At 45.0% G+C, this 24,294-nt stretch overlaps 1 protein-coding gene across 3 annotated transcripts in view; it reads right to left on the bottom strand.

The window, feature by feature from the left end:
- gfm2 (GTP dependent ribosome recycling factor mitochondrial 2) overlaps positions 1-24,294 on the bottom strand; it is a 65,268-nt gene that overhangs the window by 28,067 nt on the left and 12,907 nt on the right. For all 3 annotated transcript variants that reach the window (XM_067982714.1, XM_067982713.1, XM_067982716.1), the window contains 6 exons: positions 23,921-24,009; positions 18,574-18,662; positions 14,538-14,598; positions 11,352-11,549; positions 7,163-7,243; positions 5,104-5,252 (listed from right to left, as the gene is read on the bottom strand). In XM_067982714.1, coding sequence (XP_067838815.1) covers positions 5,104-5,252; positions 7,163-7,243; positions 11,352-11,549; positions 14,538-14,598; positions 18,574-18,662; positions 23,921-24,009 — 667 coding nt within the window. The remainder of the gene's footprint in view (positions 1-5,103; positions 5,253-7,162; positions 7,244-11,351; positions 11,550-14,537; positions 14,599-18,573; positions 18,663-23,920; positions 24,010-24,294) is intronic.

Below are 24,294 nucleotides of genomic sequence, written 5' to 3'. Positions count from 1 at the left end.
ATAGCAGTGTTACATTTGCTACCTTCTGATCCATCTACATGCTTTCTTCGGTGTCATCACCTGAAGACATGATGTCAGGTTCCACATTTACACTGACAACATTCAGCTCTACCTCTCCACCAATTTTCTTGATTTCTCCACTGCCTCTGCGCTGTGAGCCTACTTGTCTGACATCCAGACTTGGATGAGCCCCAATTTCCTCCAACTAAACATTGGCTTTACTCTTCCCATTGTCTTTGCCCCATCCCCCCCACATAAACTCTGTTCTCTCGCTACTGATTCCATCCCCCTTCTCAGTCTCAACCTTGCGTTCCTATTTGACCCTAAGCTGAGCTTCCGACCCCATATCCTCTCCATTACAAAGACTGCCTACTTCCACATCCCTAACATCACTGTCTCTGCTACTGCCTCAGCCCATTTGCTGCTGAAACCCTCATTCATACTTTTGTCACCTCCAGACTCAACTATTCCAATGTTCTCCTGACCTGCCTCCAATTTTCCACCCTCCATAAACTTCAGCTCATCCAAAACTCTGCCCCATAGCCTATCCCACACCAAGTCTTGCTTACCGACCAACATTGGTTCCCGGTCCACCAATGCCTCAAATTTAAAATTCTCATCGCCGTGTTCAAATCCCTTCATGCCTCGCCCCTCCCTATCTCTGCAACCTCCTTCAGTCCTGCAACCCTCCAAGAACTCTACATTCCTCTAACTCTGGCCTGTTGCGCATCCCTCACTCTCTTCGCCACACCATTGGTGGCCGTACCTTCAGAATCATAGAAAATTTACAGCACAAAAGGAGGCTATTTGGCCCATCATGTCCACGCCAGCTGAGAAACGAGCCACCCAGCCTAACCCCACTTTTCCGCATTTGGTCCGTAGCCCTGCAGGTCATGGCTCTTCAGGTGCACATCCAGGTATTTTTTTAAATGAGCTGAGGGTTTCTGCCTCTACCACCCTCTCAGGCAGTGAGTTCCAGACCCCCACTACCCTCTGGGTGAAAAAGTTTTTCCTCATTTCTGCTCTAATCCTTCTACCAATCATTTTAAATCTATGCCCCCTCATTATTGATCCCTCCACTAAGGGAAATAGGTCCTTCCTATCCACTCTATCTAGGCTCCTCATAATTTTGTACACCTCAATCAAATCACCCCTCAGCCTCCTCTGTTCCAAGTAAAACAACCCCAGCCTTTCCAATCTGTCATCATAGCTAAAATTCTCCAATCCTGGCAACATCCTCGTAAATCTCCTCTGCACCCTCTCTAGTGCAATTACATCCTTCCTGTAATGTGGTGACCAGAACTGTGCGCAGTACCCAAGCTGTGGCCTAACTAGCGTTTTATACAGTTCCAGTATAACATCCCTGCTTTTACATTCTATGCCTCGGCTAATAAAGGAAAGCATTCCATATGCCTTCTTAACCACCTTATCTACCTGTCCTGCTACCTTCAGGGATCTTTGGACATGCACTCCAAGATCCCTCACTTCCTCTACACCTTTCAGTATCCTCCCATTTATTGTGTATTCCCTTGCCTTGTTTGCTCTCCCCAAATGCATTACCTCACACTTCTCCAGATTGAACTCCATTTGCCAATTTTCTGCCCATCTGACCAGTCCATTGATATCTTCCTGCAGTCTACAGCTTTCCTCCTCACTATCAACCACACGGCCTATCTTTGTGTCATCCGCAAATTTCTTAATCATGCCCCCTACGTGTAAGTCCAAATCGTTAATGTATACCACAAAAAGCCCTGCGGCACCCCACTGTAAACAGCTTTCCAGTTGCAAAAACACCCATCGACCATTACCCTTTGCTTCCTGCCACTGAGTCAATTTTGGATCCAATTTACCACATTCCCTTGGATCCCATGGGCCTTTACTTTTTTGACCAATCTGCCATGTACGACCTTGTCAAAAGCCTTGCTAAAATCCATGTAGACTACATCAACTGCGCTACCTTCATCGATCCTCCTTGAAAAATTCAATCAAGTTAGTCAGACACGACCTCCCCTTAACAAATCCATGCTGACTGTCCTTGATTAGTCCGTGCCTTTCAAATTGACAGTTTATCCTGTCCCTCAGAATTGATTCCAATAATTTGCCCACCACCGAGGTTAGGTTGACTGGGCTCTAATTACTCAGTCTATCCTTCGGTCCCTTTTTAAACAACAGTACAACGTTAGCAATCCTCCAATCCTCCAGCACTAAGCCTGTATCCAGTGAAGTTTGGAAAATGATTGTTAAAGCCTCCGCTATTTCCTCCCTGGCTTCTTTTAAAAGCCTGGGATACATTTCATCCGGCCCTGGTGATTTATCCACTTTCAAAGATGTTAATCCCCTTAATACTTCTCTCTCACTATGTTTATCCCATCCAATATTTCATACTCCTCCTCCTTAACTTCAATCCCGGTATCATCCCTCTCCTTTGTGAAGACAGATGCAATGTATTCATTAAGAACCATACCCACATCTTCCACCTCCACACATAGTTTACCTTTTAGGTCTCTAATAGGCCCTACTCTTTCCTTAGGTATCCTCTTGCTCTTCATGTAAAATATCTTTGGGTTTTCTTTGATTTTATCTGCTAATATTTTTTCATGTCCTCTCTTTGCTTTCCTAATTTCCTTTTTAACTTTACCCCTGCACTTTGTATACTTCTTTAAGTTTTCCATAGTATTGAGTTCCTGGTGTCTATCATAGGCTTTCCTTTTCTGCCTTATCTTACCCTGAATGCTTCTTGACATCCAGGGGGCTCTAGATTTGGCAGCCCCTCCTTTTTTCTTTGTGGGAACATGTTTACCCTGAACCCCTTGAATCACCCCTTTGAATGTCTCCCACTGCTCTGACACTGATTTACCTTCAAGTAGCTGTTTCCAGTTTACTTTTGCTAAATCACGTCTCAGTTTAGTAAAATTGGCCTTTTCCCAATTGAAAACTTTGACTCCTGCTCTGTCTTTGTCCTTCCATAACTATGCTAAAACTAACTGTAATATGATCACTACCACCAAATGCTCTCCCACTGCTACTTCTTCCAACTGCCCCTCTTCATTTCCTAGAACTAAATCCAGAACTGCCCCTCTCTCGTTGGGCTTGCTATATACTGGATAAAAAAAAATTCTCCTGTATGCAATTTAAGAATTCTGCGCCCTCTATACCATTCACACTGTTTGTATCCCAGTTAATATTAGGGTAGTTGAAATCCCCTACTATTACTGCCTATTGTTTTTGCACTTCTCAGAAATTTGCCTTAATATTTGCTCCTCTATCTCCCTGACTGTTTGTGGGTCTATAGTACACTCCCAGTCGTGTGACTGCCCCTTTTTTGTTCTTTAGCTCAACCCATAAGGCCTCATTTGATACTCCTTCTAAAATATCATCCCTCTTCACAACTGTAATTGTTCCTTAACCAAAACTGCCACCCCCCCATCCTTTTTTATCTCCCTCTCTATCGTGTCTGCAAACCCTGTAACCAGGGACGTTGAACTGCCAGTTCTGCCCCTCTTTAAGCCATGTTTCTTTAATAGTTAAGATATCATACTGCCACGAGTCTATCTGTGCCCTCAGCTCATCCGCCTTATTTCCTAAATCCTTGCATGAGGTAAATACATTTAAGGACTGCCAAACTCCTCTGTTGTTTATTTTCTAACCTTCGTTCCCTCTGCCTTCCAGACTCACTCACTAATTTTCTGCCTTCCATTTCCAGTTCTGACTTCATCCCATCTGAATCCACACTCAGGTTCCCATCCCCCTGCCAAGCTAGTTTAAACCCTCCCTGACAGCACTAGCAAACCTTCCCGCAAGGATATTGGTCCCGGCCCTGCTGAGGTGCAACCCGTCCGGCTTGTACAGGTCCCACCTCCCCCAGAACTGGTCCCAATGCCCCAGGAATCTAAAGCCCTCCCCCTTGCACCGCTTTTGCAGCCACGCATTCATCTGCTTTATCCTCCTATTTCTATTCTCAAAAGCGCATGGCACTGGGAGTAATTCGGAGATTACTACTTTTGAGATCCTGCTTTTTAATCTTTTTCCTAACTCCTTAAACTCTGCCTGCAGGACCTCATCCCTCTTTCTACCTATGTCGTTGGTCCTAATATGGACCACAATCTCCGGCTGTTCACCCTCCCCACCCCCCCAAGAATGTTCTGCAGCCGCTCAGTGACATCCATGACCCTGGAGCCAGGGGTGCAACATACCATCCTGGAATCACGCCTGCAGCCGCAGAAACACCTGTCTGCTCCCCTAACTATGGAATCTCCTACTACTATTGCTCTCCCGACCTGTCTCCTCCCCCCCCATGGTGCTCTGGTCTTGGCTCTGGCTGCACTCCCCAGGGGAGTTCAGATCTGAATACTGGTTAGAGAGTGAGATGCCCTCAGGGGACTCCTGAACTACTTGCCTGATCCTCCTTGTCTGTCTGGCGGTCACCCAGTTCCTCTCTGCCTGCATTCTCTTAAGCTGTGGGGTGACCATCTCCTGAAACGTGCTATCCACGAAACTCTCAGCTTCGCGGATACACTGCAGTGACTCCAGCCGCTGCTCAAGGTCCAAAACCCGGAGCTCATGCTCCTCCAGCTGCCGACACTTCCTGCACGTGGTTGTCCAGGTCACGGGAAGCGTCCTGGAGTTCCCACATGGCACAGGATGCGCATTCCACGGGTCTGAGCTGCCCTGCCATGCCTCTGCTGTTAGATTATTGACTAAACTAAAGCAAATCAAGCCTTACAACCGGTTATTTATAGTTTTATTACTCTAGTTAATAAACTAGTTTAAGTTTTCTTTTTATGCCCCCAGCTTTTACTTTAATTTTACCCAATTCCCTAACTCAGAGGGAGAAAAATCAGCTGCAACACTTACCAGTCAATCACCTGCCTGCTCTCCTATGAGCCGTCCATGGCCCTAAGCTCTGGACTTCCCTCTGCCTCTTTACCTCTCTCCTCCTTTAAGACCCTCCTTAAAATCTTCTGCTTTGATCAAGTTTTTAGTTACCCTAATATAATACTAATATCTCCGTCTTTGGCTCGGTGTCAATTTTTGTCTGATTATGGTCCTGTGATGTTGTTATTGTTGTTGTAATATCAGCATTCCTGAAACTCAAATACTCACATAAAGTCACGTTGGCATTCATTTGGGGCTGGCAGATACATGGTGATGGCATCCATTAACAGCTGCACTCCCTTATTCTTCAGTGCGCTTCCACACAATACTGGCACTGCTGTTTGCGCTAAGGTAACTCGCCGGATTGCTGCATTTAACTGCATTCAAAACATCTACGGTCAGTTTACTTTTTTTTAAGTCATGTTATTTTACTTTTAATTTTCAGATTTACTAAACTGATGAGGTCACGATGCAATAGTGGGCTTTCTAGATAACTGCACATCATATTATAACTAAGCAGCTCATTAACCGTTTCACATTATAATCCTTCTTGATTTACAAATTGTCTAATTTTTGTAAATTTCTAAAGATAACTAGAATGTTGACCATCATTGTGACTTTCCTGGTGAACTGCGATTGCCACTTCCCCAAAAGATGGACAGCTCCTTTATTAGCTCATACAGTCTGTTGTGTGCTGCACCTGAATATGTAACTGAAAGTGTAAAGGCCTTTATGTTGATGTCTGTCAGGAAGATTAGTTACGTCCTCCACAATCAGCTCTGCAAATTGGAACCATCTTCGTGAGAAAGTTTTTGATGCGAGTAAACGCACCTCGCGATATTGTGTTAAGCGGCACAGTCCAAAAGATTCCAGGATCGATTCCCGGTCCTGGAGCAGCAGTCAGAGGTGCAACGATTGGCTTCAAAGCTTGGGAGGAGCAAAATTAGCCACAGTCGCCACTCCTGAATGCTAGTGACCCCTGCTGGAAAGTACACGCATGCACTTCAAGTGAGGACAGAATCCGGCTCAGCTGTGACACCCTCCACAGTCAAATAGCCTGCTGCCGTTCACTGTCTGGGCTCATACACAAAGGATGGCTTCTTGGGTGAGTTGTTGTCAGACTGTGCAACAGTACTCAAGTGGGAGCGAATGCCTTCAGTATAGGATGGGAGAGAAAGGGAAAATATTTGCAGGCAGGCTGCAAGAGTTTCAATATTAGAGTGCAGGTATAGGAAGGCTCACGAAGGGAGGATTAATGCGTCACTCAGTGAAATCATCTTGGTTACGCAGAGATGGATAAGACCTGAGGTTTTAGTCTCCTCTTTCAAAAAATTAAGTGAAGAATATGCAGAAGGATATGCTGATTGGGTGAGATGAAGTAGAGTGGGAGGAGGCTCGTGTGGAGCATAAACACTGGCACAGACCTGTTGGACCGAATGGCCTGTTTCTGTGCTGTAAATTCTATGTAAGAAATTTCTATGTAAGCCAATGCTCATAAAAAAAATTCCCTTCCTCCCAGATGAAATCTTTCAGTACAATGACTTTCACTAATTCAAATTTCATTAATTTGAATTATTTGCTCTAGTCTTATTGGTCTTGCCCAATATTCAAGTTATCAATACTCAGAAGGTTGTGGGTTCAAGCCCTGCTACAGACTTGAGGACACTTCAGTGTAGTACTGAGGGACTGCTGCATTGTTGAAAGTGCCAGCTTTCAGATGTGATGTTATACCAAGGCCATTTGTCTGTTCAGGTGGACATAAAAGATCACATGACACTACTTGATGATGATCAGGGAGTTCTCCTGTTTTTTGGCCAGCATCCATCCCTTGACCAATACCAGCAAAACAAATGAACCGATCATTCATCTCATTGCTCTTTGTGGGACCTAGTTGTGTGCAAACTGGTTGCTGCATTTGCTCACCGGTTCAAGAAGGCGACTTACCACCACCTTCTTAGGGTAACTAGGGATGGGCAAAAATGCCAGCCTGGCCAGCGACGCCCACATCCTGTGGCTGTGAAGTGCTTTGTGATGTCCTGAGGATGTGAAAGGTGCTTTATAAATGCAAATCAGTCTTTCTTTACCCATTAATTTTTTTTGGGCTGTTGAAAGAGCTATAACGCTATAAGACCAACCCACGTTTCCATCTAGTGAGGCTCACCCCAGGCGCGCAGCCTCACCAGATATAAATCGATGCGATCCCACCCTTAAGCTTCTTTCTAGACTGTAGAGCAATTTGAGTGACAGGTAATGCTGACATAATCTTCAGAATGTTTAGGAAACTCACTTTCTCAGCAGGAACTGCATCCAGGTTCTCACTTAACACTTCCAGAACCAATTCAGCAAATTCATCATCCAAATCCGCTACCTGCATTGAAACAATCACCGTTAAATCTATGCCAAATTAATGCTCAACATAAAATTGAATATTTCTCACAAGACTCTACATTTTCTGAAATACTTTTTATTCTCCAAATGTGAAAAATAAGAATAGTTCTATTAATAAATTTGCAATGTGTCTGGTTGTTTTTCTAGAAGCAATACAAGGATGTTTGTATTGACCTTGGCAACTATGTTACTGTATCTGAATTGTTATTACTGTACAAACAAAAGATAAGCAGTGTTACTTTTTATTTAGTGCAAAATGCCAGAGATAAAAGTGCCATGAGCAGCAAAGATAAAGTGCCTGTGACAGAGCTACTGGCCATTAAGTCCACTATTCTGGCCATGGGCGGGCCAACAGTATAACCCATATAAGGCAGTATTACAATTTTAACATTATTGTCCAGTATGGACCTCCCCAGACACTGGGAATTGTCCAAAATCACACACATGCAGGTCCAAAAGGAACTGTTTCCACTGGAAATAGATTATAAATAAATGCAAATAAAAGAGTGTGAGTACTAACTTTCTGCCTTGTTTAGAACAACTGGAGAGCCCTCTAGTGGCTATGGATAGGAATTGATCCAAAACCACATCTTAATTTATGTAGTCTTCGGCGGAGGGGGGCATGTCATAGATACTTACTGCTCATAAAATTACTACTTGTGGGGGGAAAATTACTTTTAATTGCTAGTCATATCTGAAGTTTGTTCATTTTGTGCTTGCATCCTATTTTTCTGTGATCACGGTTTAAATTAAATTAGATTCTTCAGTCCTACACTAACGCTGCTTTTCAGCATTTAAAAACTTCAATGATGTGCCCTTTCAATCTCCTTTAATAAAACAAACTCAATTATGTGAGTCTCTCTCTTCATGATTTAGAGTATTCAGTTACAGAATCATAATTCTTGCTGTTCTCCGACCTCTCTCTAATACATTGATGTCTTCTTGACAGGAGGATGACCAAAACTGATTCAGATCTGAAGTGTCCTGCAAGACATGTATTTTTCAATTAAGGTCAATTGTGTCCTTTTGAATTTGGTAGTTGTGTTGGATAAAGTTTGTTACATATTATCTGTGGAATACAAAACTGGTAGCATTCCTTGCCTGCTTACAGTACCTCATAATCATATTCTTTAACATGATTGCAAGTTCTCAGAACTGCAACAACAAAGTGCATTTATATAGCGCCTTTAATGTAGTAAAACATCCCAAGGTGCTTCACAGGAGCGTTATCAAACAAAATTTGACACCAAGCCACATAAGGAGATTTTAAGACAGGGTGATGAAAAACTTGGTCAAAGAGGTAGGTTTTAAGGAGCATCTTAAAGGAGGAGAGAGAGATAGGGAGGCGGAGAGGTTTAGGGAGGGAATTCCAGAGCTTAGGGCCTGGGCAGCTGAAGGCATGGCCGTCAATGGTGGAGCAATTAAAATCGGGGATCCCCAAGAGGCAAGAATTGGAGGAGTGCAGAGATCTTGGAGGGTTGTAGGGCTGGAGGAGGTTACAAAGATAGGGAGGGTCGAGACCACAGAGGGATTTGAAAACAAGGATGAGAATTTTAAAAATCGAGGTATTCCCAGACCGGGAGCCAATGTAGGTCAGTGAGCACAGGGGTGATGGAAGAACGGGACTTGGTGCGAGTATACGGGCAGCAGAGTTTTGGATAAGCTCAAGTTTATGGAGGATGGAAGATGGGAGGCCAGCCAGGGGAGCATTGGAATAATCGAGTCTAGAGGTAACAAAGGCATAGATGAGGGTTTCAGCAGCAAATGAGCTGAGGCGGGGCGGAGACGACCGATGTTACGGAGGTGGAAGTAGGCGGTCTTGGTGATGGAGCTGATATGTGGTCAGAAGGTCATCTCAGGGTCAAATAGGATGCCAAGATTGTGAATGGTCTGGTTCAGCCTCAGGCAGTGGCCAGGAAGAGGGATGGAGTCAGTGGCTAGGGAACGGAGTTTGCAGTGGGAACCAAAGACAATGGCTTCGGTCTTCCCAATACTCAGTTGGAGGAAATTTTTGCTCATCCAGAGTCAGACAAGCAGTGTGACAAATGAGAGACAGCGCTAGAATTGAGAGAGGTGGTGGTGAGGTAGAGCTGGGTGTCGTCAGCGTTCATGTGGAATGTGATGTGTTTTCAGATGATGTCGCCGAGCGGCAGCACGTAGATGAGAAATAGGAGGGGGCCAAGAATAGATCCTCGAGGACTCTAGAGGTAACGGTGCAGGAGCGGGAAGAGAAGCCATTGCAGTTGATTCTCTGGCTACCAGTGGATAGATAAGAATGAAACCTGGCGAGCACAGTCCCACCCAGCTGGACAAGGGAGGAGAGGCGTTGGAGGAGGATGGTGTGGTCAACCATGTCAAAGGCTGCAGACAGGTCAAGAAGGGTGAGGAGGGATAGTTTACCATGGTCACATAGGATGTCATTTATGACTTTGATAAGGTCCATTTCATACTGTAGCAGGGGTGGAAACCTGATTGGAGGGATTCGAACGTGGAGTTACGGGAAAGATGGGCACAGATTTGGGAGGCGACAACATGATCAAGGACTTTGGAGAGGAAAGGGAGGTAGTTTGCAAGGACAGAGGGGTCAAGGGTGGGTTTTTTGAGGAAGGGGGTGATGATGGCAGATTTAAAAGGGAGGGGGACAGTGCCTGAGGAGAGGAAACTGTTAACAATATCAGCTAACATGGGGGCCAGGAAGGGAAGTTGGGTGGTCAGCAGTTTGGTGGGAATAGGGTCGAGGGAGCAGGAGGTGGGTCTCATGGTCAAGATGAACTAAGTTTGTGTATTCTTCAAAATGCTTTTGTACTATTTTCCGTTCTCTTCCCTTAACTTTATGTCTTTATGAAAATTATTTTTTTGCATTAATAAAAAGTGCTCAAGTGTTCAGTATGGCTGGGTCAGCCCTTGCTACAGTCAGTAGTTTGTGATGGAAATTAGTAGCTTTTTTTCCTCCAAGTAATTCACGACTCATAGGTATTGTGATAAACCTCATCAGGATTTTCTAATTAACTCCATCAGAGTAATCTTAAAGCTAGTCAAAAATCAACAAAAGGAAACCCTTTGAGGACTGCCGTAGTAGAAATCAGATCAAATCAATATAGTATAAATCAGATTTTTTTTAAAGATTTCAAGCACATTCTGACTTCAGATTGTTTTACGCATGTTTACATTCGTGCTGTCGCTTTAAATGTACTATTCAGTATCTGGAAAAGATTCAGTGGCATCCCATTCAATTAGTACCTAATGTAAGGGCTCTTAATAATAAGGATAGACTACGGGAACTAGGACTATGTACTCTGTAGAAGCGTAAACTTTGAGGGGGTTCGATTGAGGTCTTTAAAATAATGAAGGGATAAGATTCTGTCCATGTGAACAGGTTATTTGAGTTAGATAGGCATGAGAGGATTAGGGGATTTCAGGACAAGTTATGAAAGCACAGAGTTAGGTTAGATGCCGGGTATTACTTGTTTTTGCAGAAAGTCGTTAACCTCTGGAACAGGCTGCTGGTATGTGCGGTGAGTGTGGATTCACTGCAGGCTTCCAAAGGGAGCTCGACAGTTCCTGCCAGTGGAACTAATCTTGAATTATCGACTGAGACTTGTAATCAGTCACTGTAGCCTCCTGGAGCTTGATTGTTTGCCCCTGGGGGTTGGGAAGTCAGTGAGGAACTTCACAGGGTTTTCTCCTAAATTGGCCTAAGGTTTTTTCTGGGGTTTTTTGCCTCTCCCAGAAAATTGTGAGACTGGGGAGGGGTGCGTTGATGGTCCATGTGGGTTGCACCATGTCGGAATGGGACAGGCTTGTTGGACCGGTTGGTCTTTTCCTGTCCTTTGGCTTGAGTTCCTGCAAGCACAACATTCAATTACAGAATGTTGCACTACCTCAGAGTAAAATTGTAAATTTCTTCTCTTGTTTTAAAATAGTGTTTAAAGTCATTGTGATCATCCACAAAATATCTGCTATTGTGTTAGCACAATTTCACAAAATCTTGGAAAGTAAATTAAACAACATCAAGATTACACATATATAGGTTATTCTTACATGGTGTAGATTATTAAATGCTTTAAGCATTTACTTTAAAACTTTACTTGTTCTATGAGGGTATATCTTGCATCTCTGGCTTCTTTTAAAAGTTCATGCCCATCTGTTGGCATTAAAGGATCTCGGCTGAAGACTGTACCATCATCATCATCATCATCATCAGTGGACTTTGGGCACCAAAGAACTTTTTCATTTGTGACAAGGTCAACTACCCCCGTAAAGGTCTTCCCTGTTCCAATGGGCAGCTGGAATTGAAGAAGAAATAAACACAGCAAGAAAGCAATACAAAATATGTCACTATTATCAGTCACAAATCAAATTGGTCTCCAATCAATGTTAAAACTAATTTTGATCAAAGACCATGTGGGGAGCATGCCACATAGAATCATAAAACTATACAGTACAGAAGGAGGCCATTTGGCCCATGGTGCCTGTGCTGGTTCTTTGAAAGAGCTATCCAATTAGTCCCACTTTGCTGCCCTTTCCCCACAGCCCTGCAAATTTTTCCCCCTTCAAGTATTAATCCAATTCCCTTTTGAAAGTTACTATTGAATCTGCTTCCACACCGTCTTAGGCAGTGTATTCCAGATCATAACAACTCGCTGCGTGAAAAGTTTCTTCTCATCTCCTCTCTGGTTCTTTTGCCAATTAATTAAATCTTTGTCCTCTGGTTACCGACCCTTCTGTCATTGGAAACAGTTTCTCCTTATTGACTCTATCAAATCCCTTCATGATTTTCAACACTTCTCTTAAATCTCCTCTTAACTGTCTCTGCTCCAAGGAGAACAATCCCAGCTTTTCAAATCTCTCCACATAACTGAAGTCCCGCAACCTTAGCACCCTCTCCCTCTCTAAGGCCATGACATCCTTCCTCAAGTGTGGTGCCCAGAATCGGACACAGTACTCCAGCTGGGGCCTAACCAGTGTTTAATAAAGGTTTAGCATAACTCCCTTTGGTATTCTATGTCTCCATTTATAAAGCCAAGGTTCCCTTATGCTTTTTTAAACAGGCTTCTCAACTTGTCCTGTCACCTTCAAAGATTTGTGTACATAACCATCCCCACCGCGCCTGCCCCTCCCCCCCCAACGAGGTCTCTCTGTTCCTACACCCCCTTTAAAATTGTACCATTTAGTTTATATTGCCTCTTCTTATTCTTCCTACCAAAATGCATCGCTTCACACTTCTCTGTGTTAAATTAGTCTATGTCCCCCTGAAGTCTGTTACTATCCTCCTCACTGCTTAATACATTTCTGAGTTTCGTGTCATTTGCAAACTTTGAAATTATGCCCTGCATAACCAAGTCCAGGTCATTAATATATCTCAAAAAGAGCAGTGGTCCTAATACCGACCCCGAGGGGACACCACTGCACTCTTCCCTCCAGTCTGAAAAACAACCGTTCACCACTAGTCTCTGCTTTTTGAATTTCGTATCCACGCTGCCACTGCCCCTTAACCCCATGGGCTTCAATTTTGCTAATAAACCTATTGTGTAGTACTTTATCAAACTTTTGGGGAAAGTCCATATACACAACATCAATCGCACTCACTACCTTCATCAACCCTCTCCATTACTTCATCAAAGAACTCAATTAAGTTAGTCAAACATGATTTTCCTTTAACAAATCTGTGCTGGCTGTTATTTATTAACCCATATCTTTCCAAGTGACAATTAATGTTGTCTCGGATTATTGTCAAATTAGGCTAAATTTTCCTGGGTCTGCACTCGGTGTACTGGATTGACTGGGCACAGCACGTACCGGAAAATCAGGTGGGTTGGAGCACAAGCCTGTCAAGAAACCTGCCTGATTTTCGTCCATTTAAATGAATGGAAGGAAAATGGAGTGGGCTCCTTTACAGGGGTGCACTCCAACCAGCCCAATTTTCTGGTATTTGCTGTGCTCTGGCAATCCTACATTCCCAGGTGCAAACCCAGGAAAATCTACTCTATTAATTTAGTGATGCTGTTGACTTTAAGAAGCATAATAATTTCTATTTATTCTTTCCAAAATCATAATGATACAATCAAGAAGTTGCATAGTATACATATATATCATTATTAAAGAGTCTGAGCTAAACAGAGTGAAATTAGATAATAATAAACAAACTATATCAGGTTTTTCACAGCAGGGATTATTTTGACATGAGCTGAAGTGAAACCCTCAATGTTTCTTTTTATACCTTTTATCATTAATTATTACCATTATATCACAAGCCCACTGTCTCTGTATGAAAATATATGTGTTCAACTAGGAAAAGAACTGAAAGAAAAATGAGGACAAACAACTGGAAGAAAACAATCATAGATGAAACAGTTGCAATTTATGTTCTGAATGTACACACCCTGGGATTTATAATGCTATAACAGCCAACAAAAGTGTTACTGTTTCACTAGCAATAGATTACCAAATACTGTTTAAAAAGTGGAAATTTCTGTTAAAATGAAGAAGTTTGCATTTTTTTCCTCAAGTAAGCTAATTAACTATCAAAAACAAAACAAGAATATTGTGGAATACTTTGGACAATATAATTTTAAAATATTAGCATTAGATTTAGAGCTGCAACTACAAAAGGTTAGCCATATAGTCCAGAATACAGTATTTACTGTTTTTCACTGCCACTCTCCTGGTTCCGTCCATCTTATAGGCAAACTGCAGCCAGATTTACAAAATCATTAAATTGAGATGTGTGCCAAGTCAGGGGAAAGCAGTGCAATGACACAGCTTCCCAACTAAGCCTCTTAGTGATTGTGGACCAAGTTGTGTTAGTTACCAATGGTTTGCTGTATAATTCATCCATCTTCTGAGCCAAAAGCAGATGAATCTGTGAAAGTGGTTAGAATGTGGAACTTGCTAACTCAAGGAGTAGTTGAGGCGAATAGTATAGATGCATTTATGGGGAAGCTAGATAAGTATATGAGGGAGAAAGGAATAGAAGGATATGCTGATAGGGTTAGATGAAGTAGGGTGGGAGGAGGCTCGTGTGGACCACAAATGGCCTATTTTTGTGCTGTAAATTCTATGTGAATGAGAAGTCTCAATTTACGAAGTAAAAGCATGTAATTAGGAAAGATGCTGAAAAAACTACTCAAAAAGCTTTGCAATAAGCAAGTCAAGTTGTTGCAAGGCAAACTTCAATACTTATGAGAAGATATCCAAATTACAAATATGATATTCTTTTCATATACATGTTTAAACAGTTCATTTTTATTTTACAGGTTGAAGTTAAAAATTACCTGTAGTAAAAGTGGCTTCACTTTCAGTTTCTGTTTAATGCTTTCAATGGAGTAAGAAAAACTGCAGATCAAAGAGACAATATATTTACCCCTTTTAACAAAACTCCAAATCCAAATGATCAATCACAAATACAAATGTCATGATGTGGAGATGCCGGTAATGGACTGGGGTTGACAATTGTAAACAATTTTACAACACCAAGTTATAGTCCAGCAATTTTATTTTAAATTCACAAGCTTTCGGAGACTTCCTCCTTCCTCAGGTAAATATACAAATACAAATGTGGCTAGGGATGTTTAGTTAAGACTGCCCAAATACATTTTGGAAGATCGTCTGAAACAAAAGCATTCTATAAGAACAAGAATTAAATGAAATATTGCAGATGCTGGAAATCTGAAACGAAAACAGAAGATGCTAGAAACACTCTGCAGATCAGTCAGAATCTCTCTGTGGAGACAATGGATAAGTTAATATTTCAGGTGTGACCCTTCATCAGAACATATTTTACCGAAGAGGTAGGAGAATAAGGCAGATAGAAATGGAAGCATGATAAACTGATGAACAGTCCACATCTTAAACGTTAACTAGTCCGTTCTTTTCATGGATACTGACTGATCAGCTGAGTTTTTCCTCACTTTCAAATCCTCATCCTTGTTTTTCAATCTTTCCATCGTCTCATCCTCCAAATCTTTTTTATTCCCAGCCACCCACCCCCCCCTCCCAGAACTCCCCATTCCTCTGATTCTAGTCCCTTGTGCATCCTCCTTGCTCCTTTCTCCCCACCATTGGTGGCCATGTCTTCAGTTGCCAAGGTCCCCTCTGGTATTCCCTACCCAAACGACTCTGCCTCTCCACCTGTAAAATACACCTCAAAATACACTTTTTGACCAAGCTTCTTTCCCTTGGCAATGATTTCTTTCCTCACTCAGGCCTCTGTGAAACACTTTGGGACATTTTTCTACATATTTTCTAAATTAATACAAATGGTTGTTGTTATACATAGGTATTTAGCACATCGAGGGAAAGAAGAACTTACATGTTTAAATGTATATATAGATGCCTTTGTATTAAAATGTTTTGACTATAGATACTTATAAATCAAATCTATGCCACTAGACATTTGAGGCCATATCTAGATGCATCCTAACACTCAATTTAGTTTGTTGATAGTAGTCTCACACTGACAGGATACTTTCAGTGAAAAGAAAGACTTTCATTTATAATGTTTTATGTCTTTCAGTAATGTCTTAAAGTGCTTCTTGTACAAAGAATTACTCTGAAGTGCAGTGAGTGTTATGTAGGTAGCACAGCAGCCATTTTACACACAGCAAGATCCTACAAACAGCAGTGAGACTTAATGGCCCGTTAATCTGTTTTTTGGCGATATTGGTTGAGGAAAGAACGTTGGCCAGGACACCGGGATAATTCCATGCGCTTCAAACAGTGCAATGGGATCTTTAACCTCCACATAAAGACTGAAACAGGTAGCCAGTGATTTGGTTTAACATCCGATTTGAAGGACAAAAATAAAGATACAGGGCCAGATTTTGCTTTAAAAATAACGGTGAGGCTAATATCGCTCACCATTATTCATGTGCAAATTGGACAGCAACTTCCAGCGACTGCACATGCGCAGTTAAACGTGGAAATCTGGAAGTTGCTGTACCAGATGCCCTGTTCCTCCAAAAGCTCCATGAATACGGCATCTCGCTGGCTGGCTCCCCGATGTATTGAACTGTTCCTGTACTGATATTGCAGATACGAACAAAACTCGCCAACAAAAGTTAAGTCAAGTCATTTTAAGTCTGAGTACCATTTTAAAGACATGGTAAGTCTTGATTACTGTCAAACAACCTCTCTGGCACTGAAAATTAACTTTTACAAGTATGGAGTCTCATTCCTTTGGCTTTTAATTACTGCTAGGATATTTTAAAAAAACATTAAATAAAGAAATGTTTTCTTACTTTTTCTTTCTGTCTCCTAATCCAATATTTCTTTCCCTCTCTTTGTTTTTCTTACTGAATCTTATTTGACATTGAATTCAATCTTTTAACTTACATTTCCTGGTTCAGTCTGCACTGCTTATTAACGATGCTTCAATCTGATCAGTTAACTGCTGCTTGCCCTGTTCACACAGGTCCCAGGTGCCCTGCTTTTTGGATCTCTAATTAAGAGGAACTTGCTGTGCAAAAGCTCAAAGTTTGTTCGCTGCTCACAACAAACTCCGGCCCATTGTCTCTCAGTACTGCACTTGAGTGTCAGTCTAGATTACATGCTCAAATTTTGGGGTGCAGCTTCAACCTTCTGACTCCGGGATCAGAGTGCTAACAACTGAGCTAAGCTCATACACTGAATGATAACCACATCCAAATCTTTCACCCACCCATCTTCACTAGTGGAAGTGCATTCATGTATGAACAGCTCAGGTTCCTGATACGAATATGCATTACTTTACATTTAATTACAGTTAAATCCATCTGGATACCTTAACTCATCCATTTAATTTGATAGAATTCAAAGGGATCTAGATAGTCTCCTCTGCACTAGTCAACCAGCCACATAGAATGGTGTGATCAACAAATTTATATTAGCATAGTGACCTCCTCCACATCACTTATGAATTGTGTAAACTACAGTAAACCACAGATCAGATTCCACAGAAATTCACTAGTCACTACATAACCACCTTCTGCTTTCTACTTTCAAGACAATTTTCAATCCAACAAGTTAATTGGCTATTAATTCTTTAAAAGCCTTGGATGCAGAACTCATAAATGTAAGTAAATTATGTTCACTAGATAGCCCTTATTTCCTAATTTAGTGACCTACCTCAAAGAATTTCTCTACATGTTCAAGACAGGACATATTAGGGCTGATTTTTTTGGGCGCCCTCTCCCAGGGCATTAATCAGGAGCAAAACAATGGGGAGAATGGAGGGGACAAAAAATACAAACTGTGGCCTACCTTCAAATCTTCCGGCTGCCCCCAGTACCACTGCAGACCCACCAGTCAGCCGGGGCCTAGGGAAGGCCACAGCACCAGCTTTATCAGCGCATTGTTGCACTTGGGCGCCCAGCAACTGTTACCACTGGGGAATGGGAATGTCCCCTCCCGCTTTATTTAAATGCTTGTCAGGCTGCGCTTTCGGCGGCATTAAAGGGGCGCAGGCCAGATGATGCGGGTTTCCGCCGCTTTTTTTCTGACCCTTGCACCCCATGAATGCTCAGTTCCTGGGGCAAGAGCCAGGAAAGTTGTCCCAATGGGTTCTAAAACTATCTATTGTGACTCCTTCTTATCTGCTCTTTCAATGGAATACTAATTGCATCCCATATGATGCCCTTGAGCATAAGAACATGAGAAATAGGAGCAGGAGTAGGCCATACGGCCCCTCGAGCCTGCTCCAACATTCAATCAGATCATTGCTGATCTTCAACCTCAACTCCACTTTCCTGCCCGATCTCCATATCCCTTGATTCCCCTAGAGTCCAAAAATCTATCTATCTCAGCCTTGAATCTATTCAACGACCAAGCATCCACAGTCCTCTAGGGTAGAGAATTCCAAAGATTCACAACCCTCTGCGTGAAGAAACTCCTCCTCATCTCAGTCTTGAATGGCCGCCCCCTTATCCTGCGACTATGCCCCCTAGTTCTAGAATTTTGCCCAGTGCTATCATTAGACTAACTGGTTTATGATTCCCGATTCATGCCTCATTTTTAAAATCAAGTCCATAAGCACAGCCTTATATTTAAAAATATTGACCTGAGATTCCTTTATTTTCCTCAATTCGTTGAGGATTTTAATGTATATCCATTTGGTCCAGGTTCTTCCTAGACATTTAATGCTTTAAGGGTGGGGCTTAGGCATGTTGTTGCAGCAGGTTACAGGCAGTTTTGGTTCATATCCAGTTTAAGATAAACCTATCTGGGAATGTTAGATGCTAACACCGAATACCAAAATAGGCACCGAGATCCATCGTGAAAAAAATAAGGAAAGAAAAGACATTAAATTCTTATTGTGGATGCTCAATAAGTTACCTGGCTCTAGGTTTATCCATCTTGTTTAAGAAGCATATACGAGGAACATGATGTTTGTCCGCCTGTCGCCACACTGTTAGGGTTTGTGCCTAAAACAGAAATAGCACGAGTATGTTTTAAGGAAAGACCAAGGGCCCGGTTTTAGCACCCGCTCTCGGGTGCGTTCTCGGCGGGGGGGCCTCGAAAATCGCGAAATGGAGGACCCCGACCGGATCCCGCCTCGATCCCGCCCACTTCCGGGTTCCACGCTGACGCGCTGGCGTGCGCACGCAGACCCCGCAGGTGGGAATCCCGCAGGCAATTAAAGCCAGTGGGGTTCCACTTGACAGTATTTATGTAGCTATTTCAGGTCACTAAATGACCTGATTAAGGTTTTTTTTAGGAAATGTGGGATTTTACGTTGAACTGAGACTGTTTCCCATACTGGGGGAAACACTCTCACTCCAAATGGACGTGTTGCAGCCAGCAGCCTGTGGCAGCTGCCAAGGTGCATTCCACAGGTGGGGGGGGGGGGGGGGGGGGGGGAGAGCCTTCACCAACGCAGGAGGCCACTCCGTCACATAGGGCAACGCCTGCCCTCCACCACCCTCCTCCAAGCAAGAAGATTCACCGACGTGGAACCGCAACCCCTGTGCGAGGACACACTTTTCTACAGTGCACAACCCCTCAGACCTACACCTGCCAGATGGGGGCTGCGTTGACATCCTCGGAGGACGAACAGCATGACCAGCCTCAGCAGCCTCGCAGTCCATGCCGTCCGCCTCAGAGACGTGGATCCCCACAACACGGTGCTGTGGCACATCCACCTGCACAGCAGGAGGGAGGGTAACCGCAGAGAGAGATGCGTCGCAGGAGGCACTACCCTCCGCACAGGGTCTACAGACAGAGGCTCAGCTTCATGGACCTCTCTGAGCAGCAGTGCATACGTAGGCTCAGAGTCACTCGCCAGGTAGTCGCCGACACCTGCAGCCTCCTTAATGACGAGCTGCTCCCGGATGGACCAAGCAGCATCTCCTTACCCGTCGCCGTCAAAGTCACCACTGCCCTCAACTTCTTCGCCTCTGGATCCTTCCAGGGTGCCACGGGGGACATCGCCGGGGTCTGTCAGTCGTCTGCACACAAGTGCATAAGGCAGGTCACCGATGGGTTGTTCCACAGGGCCTCGAACTACATCAACTTCGCCATGGATGAGCGCAGCCAGACGGAGAGGGCGGTTGGATTCCATGATGTGGCTGGCTTCCCACGGGTGCAGGGTGTAATCGATTGCACCCACATAGCAATACGGGCACCTCCACATGAGCCAGGGCTGTTCATCAACAGGAAGGGGTATCACTCCATGAACGCCCAGCTCATTTGTGACCACCACCAGAGATTCCTACACGTGTGCGCCAGATACCCTGGCAGCTGCCACGATGCCTTCGTCCTCAGGGAGTCCACCGTCCCGCCCCTCTTCCACGCACCCAACACCGGCAACGGCTGGCTCCTCGGTGACAAGGGATATCCCCTGCACACGTGGCTTATGACACCTCTGAGGAACCCCATCACCGAGCCGCAGCGTTGATATAATGACAGCCACATTGCTACCAGGTCGACAATTGAGCAGACTATAGGGCTGCTCAAGATGCGCTTCAGGTGCCTTGATCGTTCTGGGGGAGCGCTCCAATACACGCCACTCAGAGTGGGACGAATTATAGTTGTCTGCTGTGCCCTGCACAACATGGCACAACAGAGAGGGGTGCCGCTGAAGGAGGCCCCATGCACACCCGCCACCCACATTGAGGACGACGATGAGGAGGAGGAGGAGGAGGAGTACAAGTGAGAGGAGGAGGAACGACCCATGGGCCGAACACCGGCTCACCTGCGTGCTCATCAGGCCAGGGAGGCACTCATATGCCAACGGTTCTCCTAACATCACACTGTGTGAGGCGTTCACATATTATCACGTGCACAGACGAGGGTCCATACAAGCCCCCTCCACATAAGAGCGGTGTCTGTACTCCTGCACCCACTGTATTATGACCAATGGGTGGGACCAGGTGTTCATCGTCATGATGAGGCGCACGGAAGGGACCTATTGCACAAGACGCAGAAGAATGGACAAGAGGTGGCAGCAGTGGTGATAAAAAGTGTGTTTATTCTGTATGTCCATTCAAGGACTAGAAATAAAAAGATAACAAATCGTCAGACACCCTGGTGCATTCCCTGTGTGTTCACAAAACCTTGGATTTACGTTTTCGGGACCCCCTACGTGGTGCTACCCCTGTGGCTCCAGCAGAGGTAGTGGCAGGTTGCTCCTGTTCGTGTCCTGACCGGGTGGATGCCTTGGGCTGACGCACCCTGGGTTTCGGTGCCCGTGAGGGCACCTCCACAGACTGCTCCTCCTGCACCTGTGCAGGGGCAGACTCGGCCACCTGGAGAGGAGGCACCATTGCGGGCACTGGTTGAGAGGGGGGCAACGGGTGAGACGTGGGGGCACCTTGAGTAGAGTCCCCACTTCCATGTCCTCGTTCACCATCTTCCCTCTCATGGCCTAGGCCCACATCACCCCTTCCACCCTGCTGGACGGCAGTTTGGATGACGTGTGTGAGACCTTGCAAGGCCACCACCAATGTATCTGTCAACCTGTTTATGGCGGCAGAATGTTGCTCACCCTGAATCCGAACAGCTGTTGTGAGGGCCTGCATGGACTCAATGTTGAGCTGTGCGTGACGCTCGAGGGAGGCTAGCCTGTTCTCCACCGCAGACATTCCCGCACCTACCCGCGACACTATCTCAGAGATGCCTTCACGTCCCTGCGACACTATCTCGGCGATACCCTCCTGCACCTGTGCCACCATTCCCCTCATGCAGGAGTTGGACTCCTCCATCCTCTGTGCGAATGTGGAGAGTGCGCGTGGCACCTCTCCCAGTACCTCGGCAATGTGCTGGTGCCCCTCGACGACTCTCCTTTTGACTGGTGGCCCCCTGGGTTCAGTATCTGGGTCCGGCTGAGCAGAGCCTGGAGAAGAGTGCTCCCACCGACGCGGACCCTCCGCGGCTGACCCTGCCACCAGGGTCTGCTCATGCTCACATGTGCGCGGTGACTCACCATGTGCAATCCCAACTAATTGAGGGGGGGGACCCACCGAGGTGTGTGTATCTGCGCTGGTGGATGCTTGGCTCATATGTGACGATGCACCCTCAGAGACCGGCATGTCGTCTGAGGAATTGCCCTCAACGGACACGGCGCTCGCAGACGGCCCTGTAAGACAACAGAGGGCAATATCAGGCATGTGGCCAAATGTGGCGCTGCGGCAGATGCCATGTGATGCTAAGATCATTCGCGATCATGATTGCTGAGTTTCAGCTTTCCCTTACCGGATGTTTCTGCAGACCCAGCCTCGCCATCCGCCACGGACAGGCAATGTACCGTGTGGCTAATCTCCAACGCCTCCACCTCGGCGTCCGTCAGAGCCACCTCGTGTGGCGGGCCCCCTCCGGTGCGTGCCCCTTCATGGGCGTTCTTGCATCTCTTCTCCTATGATGGCAAAACACAAAAGCCTAATTGAGTGATGATTGCATCGTGAGACGCTTCAAGCATTGGTGTGGGTGGGTTGAGCGTGTGGCAGATGGATGGGAGGATGCGTGTGCCACATGGCCGTCCCATTGTATGGGGATTGGGGTGTGTGGTAGTGGTCGAGTGGGGACAGGGACGGTGGGTACGTGCAGGCACGGTGAGGATGATAGTTGAGTGGCTGTGAGGATGTTGCGGGAGCGCTGTGGTGTCAGTGCAGACGGGGTTGTGAGGTGTTTGAGGTGATGTGGAAGACGGAGTGTGGCAGAGTGCGTTAGTGTACTCACTTTCCCGGACCTGATGAGGTCATTGAATCTCTTGCAGCACTGTATCCAAGTTCGGGTGGTGTTGCCCCTGCTGCTGACTTCCGACGCCACCTCCTCCCGTGCCTTCTTGGTGGCGGAGCCAGGGCACCTCCTTCCGTCACTCGGGAACAGCGTCTCCCTCCTCATCCTGACCCCGTCCAGCAGCACCTGGAGGGTGTGGTCTGTGAAGCGAGGAGCAGCCTTACCCCTGGGTTGATCCATATTGTGATACCTCTTGGTTGTGGCTAGAGGGGCTTTGGTGGACTGCCCCTTTAAATAGAGCTCCACCAACGCTCATATGCCATTGCACATGCGCAGCCCGCCGGCGCGCAGCTGAGAAGCGGAGAACCTGTAACTGCCGGCTAATTACATCAATCATCCTGCGATCGCGCGCGGGACGCACTCAATTCGCACGCCGCGTTTTTCACGTGCCCGAACGACCACCCGCCGAGAACCCGCACCCCTGGTAAAATCGGGCCCCAAGTGTTTAAGATGGAATATATTTAATGCAAAAGATCGCCTTGTGCTCCCTTTTTCAGACTATGTCTGTTCCTACATCTTTGATATCTATTTGATTACCGTTACACAGTAGAATTACACCAGTAGGATGGAACTGAGCAAACACTACTTATACTCAGTTGTACTTTAAGCTATTCATAAATACTTTACATGGGGAGTACATCTCACTTCTTGACTCCCCAAAGCCTCTCCACCACCTACAAAGCACAAGTCTAGAGCCTGGATGGGTGCAGCTGCAACAACACTCAAGAAGCTCGACAACATCCAGGACAAAGCAGTCCGCTTGATTGGCAGCCCAACCACTCCTCCACCAACGGCATACCATGGCTGCAGGGTGTACACGATCCACGGAATGCACTGCAGCATCTTGCCCAGGCTTCTTTGATAGGACCTCCCAAATCTGTGACCTCCACCACCTGGAAGGACAAGGGCAGAAAGTGCATGGTTCCCCACCATCCTGACTTGCACATATAGCGGACAGGATGATCCTTCATCATCATTGGGTCAAAATTCTGGAACTCCCTCCCTAACAGCACTGTGGGAGAATCTTCACCACACATCTGCGGCGGTTCAAGAAGGCGGCTCACAACCACATTCTCAAGAGCAACTAGGAATGGGCAATAAATGCTGGCCTTGTCAGCGACGCCCACGTCCCGAGAATGAATTAAAAAATAACATAGACGAAGATGTTGCATAGCAACGAAGCTGTCAGCCAGTTGTAGAACTTCCAGTATTCAAACAACCAAACATTCAAACTTTACAACGCAGTTTACAAACTTCACAATGTAAGTTTTATTTGCTAACTACTTTAATTGCTAACATTAAAGAATCGGACAACTAATTTGGAAAACTCATTGACAAGAAATGCTGGTTTCAGTTTATTCAATGTTAGATAGTAATTATTTGTATGGTTGACCTTTAGAAAGGTGTACTTATGGTGACAATTGCTTTTTAAGAAAATATTGCTCACCTCCACACCAGCTGAAGCATCAAACACTGCCACTGCTCCATCAAGTACTCGTAAAGAGCGTTCGACTTCAACAGTGAAATCTACGTGACCTGACAAAGTGCAAAATTCACTAAAGTGAAGTTTAGTTTAATGCATAGAACATGATTTACTGAGCAAAAGAAAGTAAATTGAAGTGGGGGGGGGAACCAAATGGTAACCCACATACTTATATACATTGCTATTGTTTTAAAGTATCAGCTGAACCCAGTAAACCCTTCCCACATTGTGTATTTCTTTACATTGAAATAGGCTCCATTTTAAAAATCAATGAGTTAACACTTGTCAGTTTTATGTATGTGGCATTGTCATGACAAAAGTAACATTTCTCCCACCTC

Source organism: Heptranchias perlo, chromosome 4, assembly GCF_035084215.1.
Source record: "Heptranchias perlo isolate sHepPer1 chromosome 4, sHepPer1.hap1, whole genome shotgun sequence".
NCBI classification, from domain to species: domain Eukaryota; kingdom Metazoa; phylum Chordata; class Chondrichthyes; order Hexanchiformes; family Hexanchidae; genus Heptranchias; species Heptranchias perlo.
Note: the sequence above shows the minus strand (reverse complement) of the source record. Positions and strands in the feature narration are given on the sequence as shown.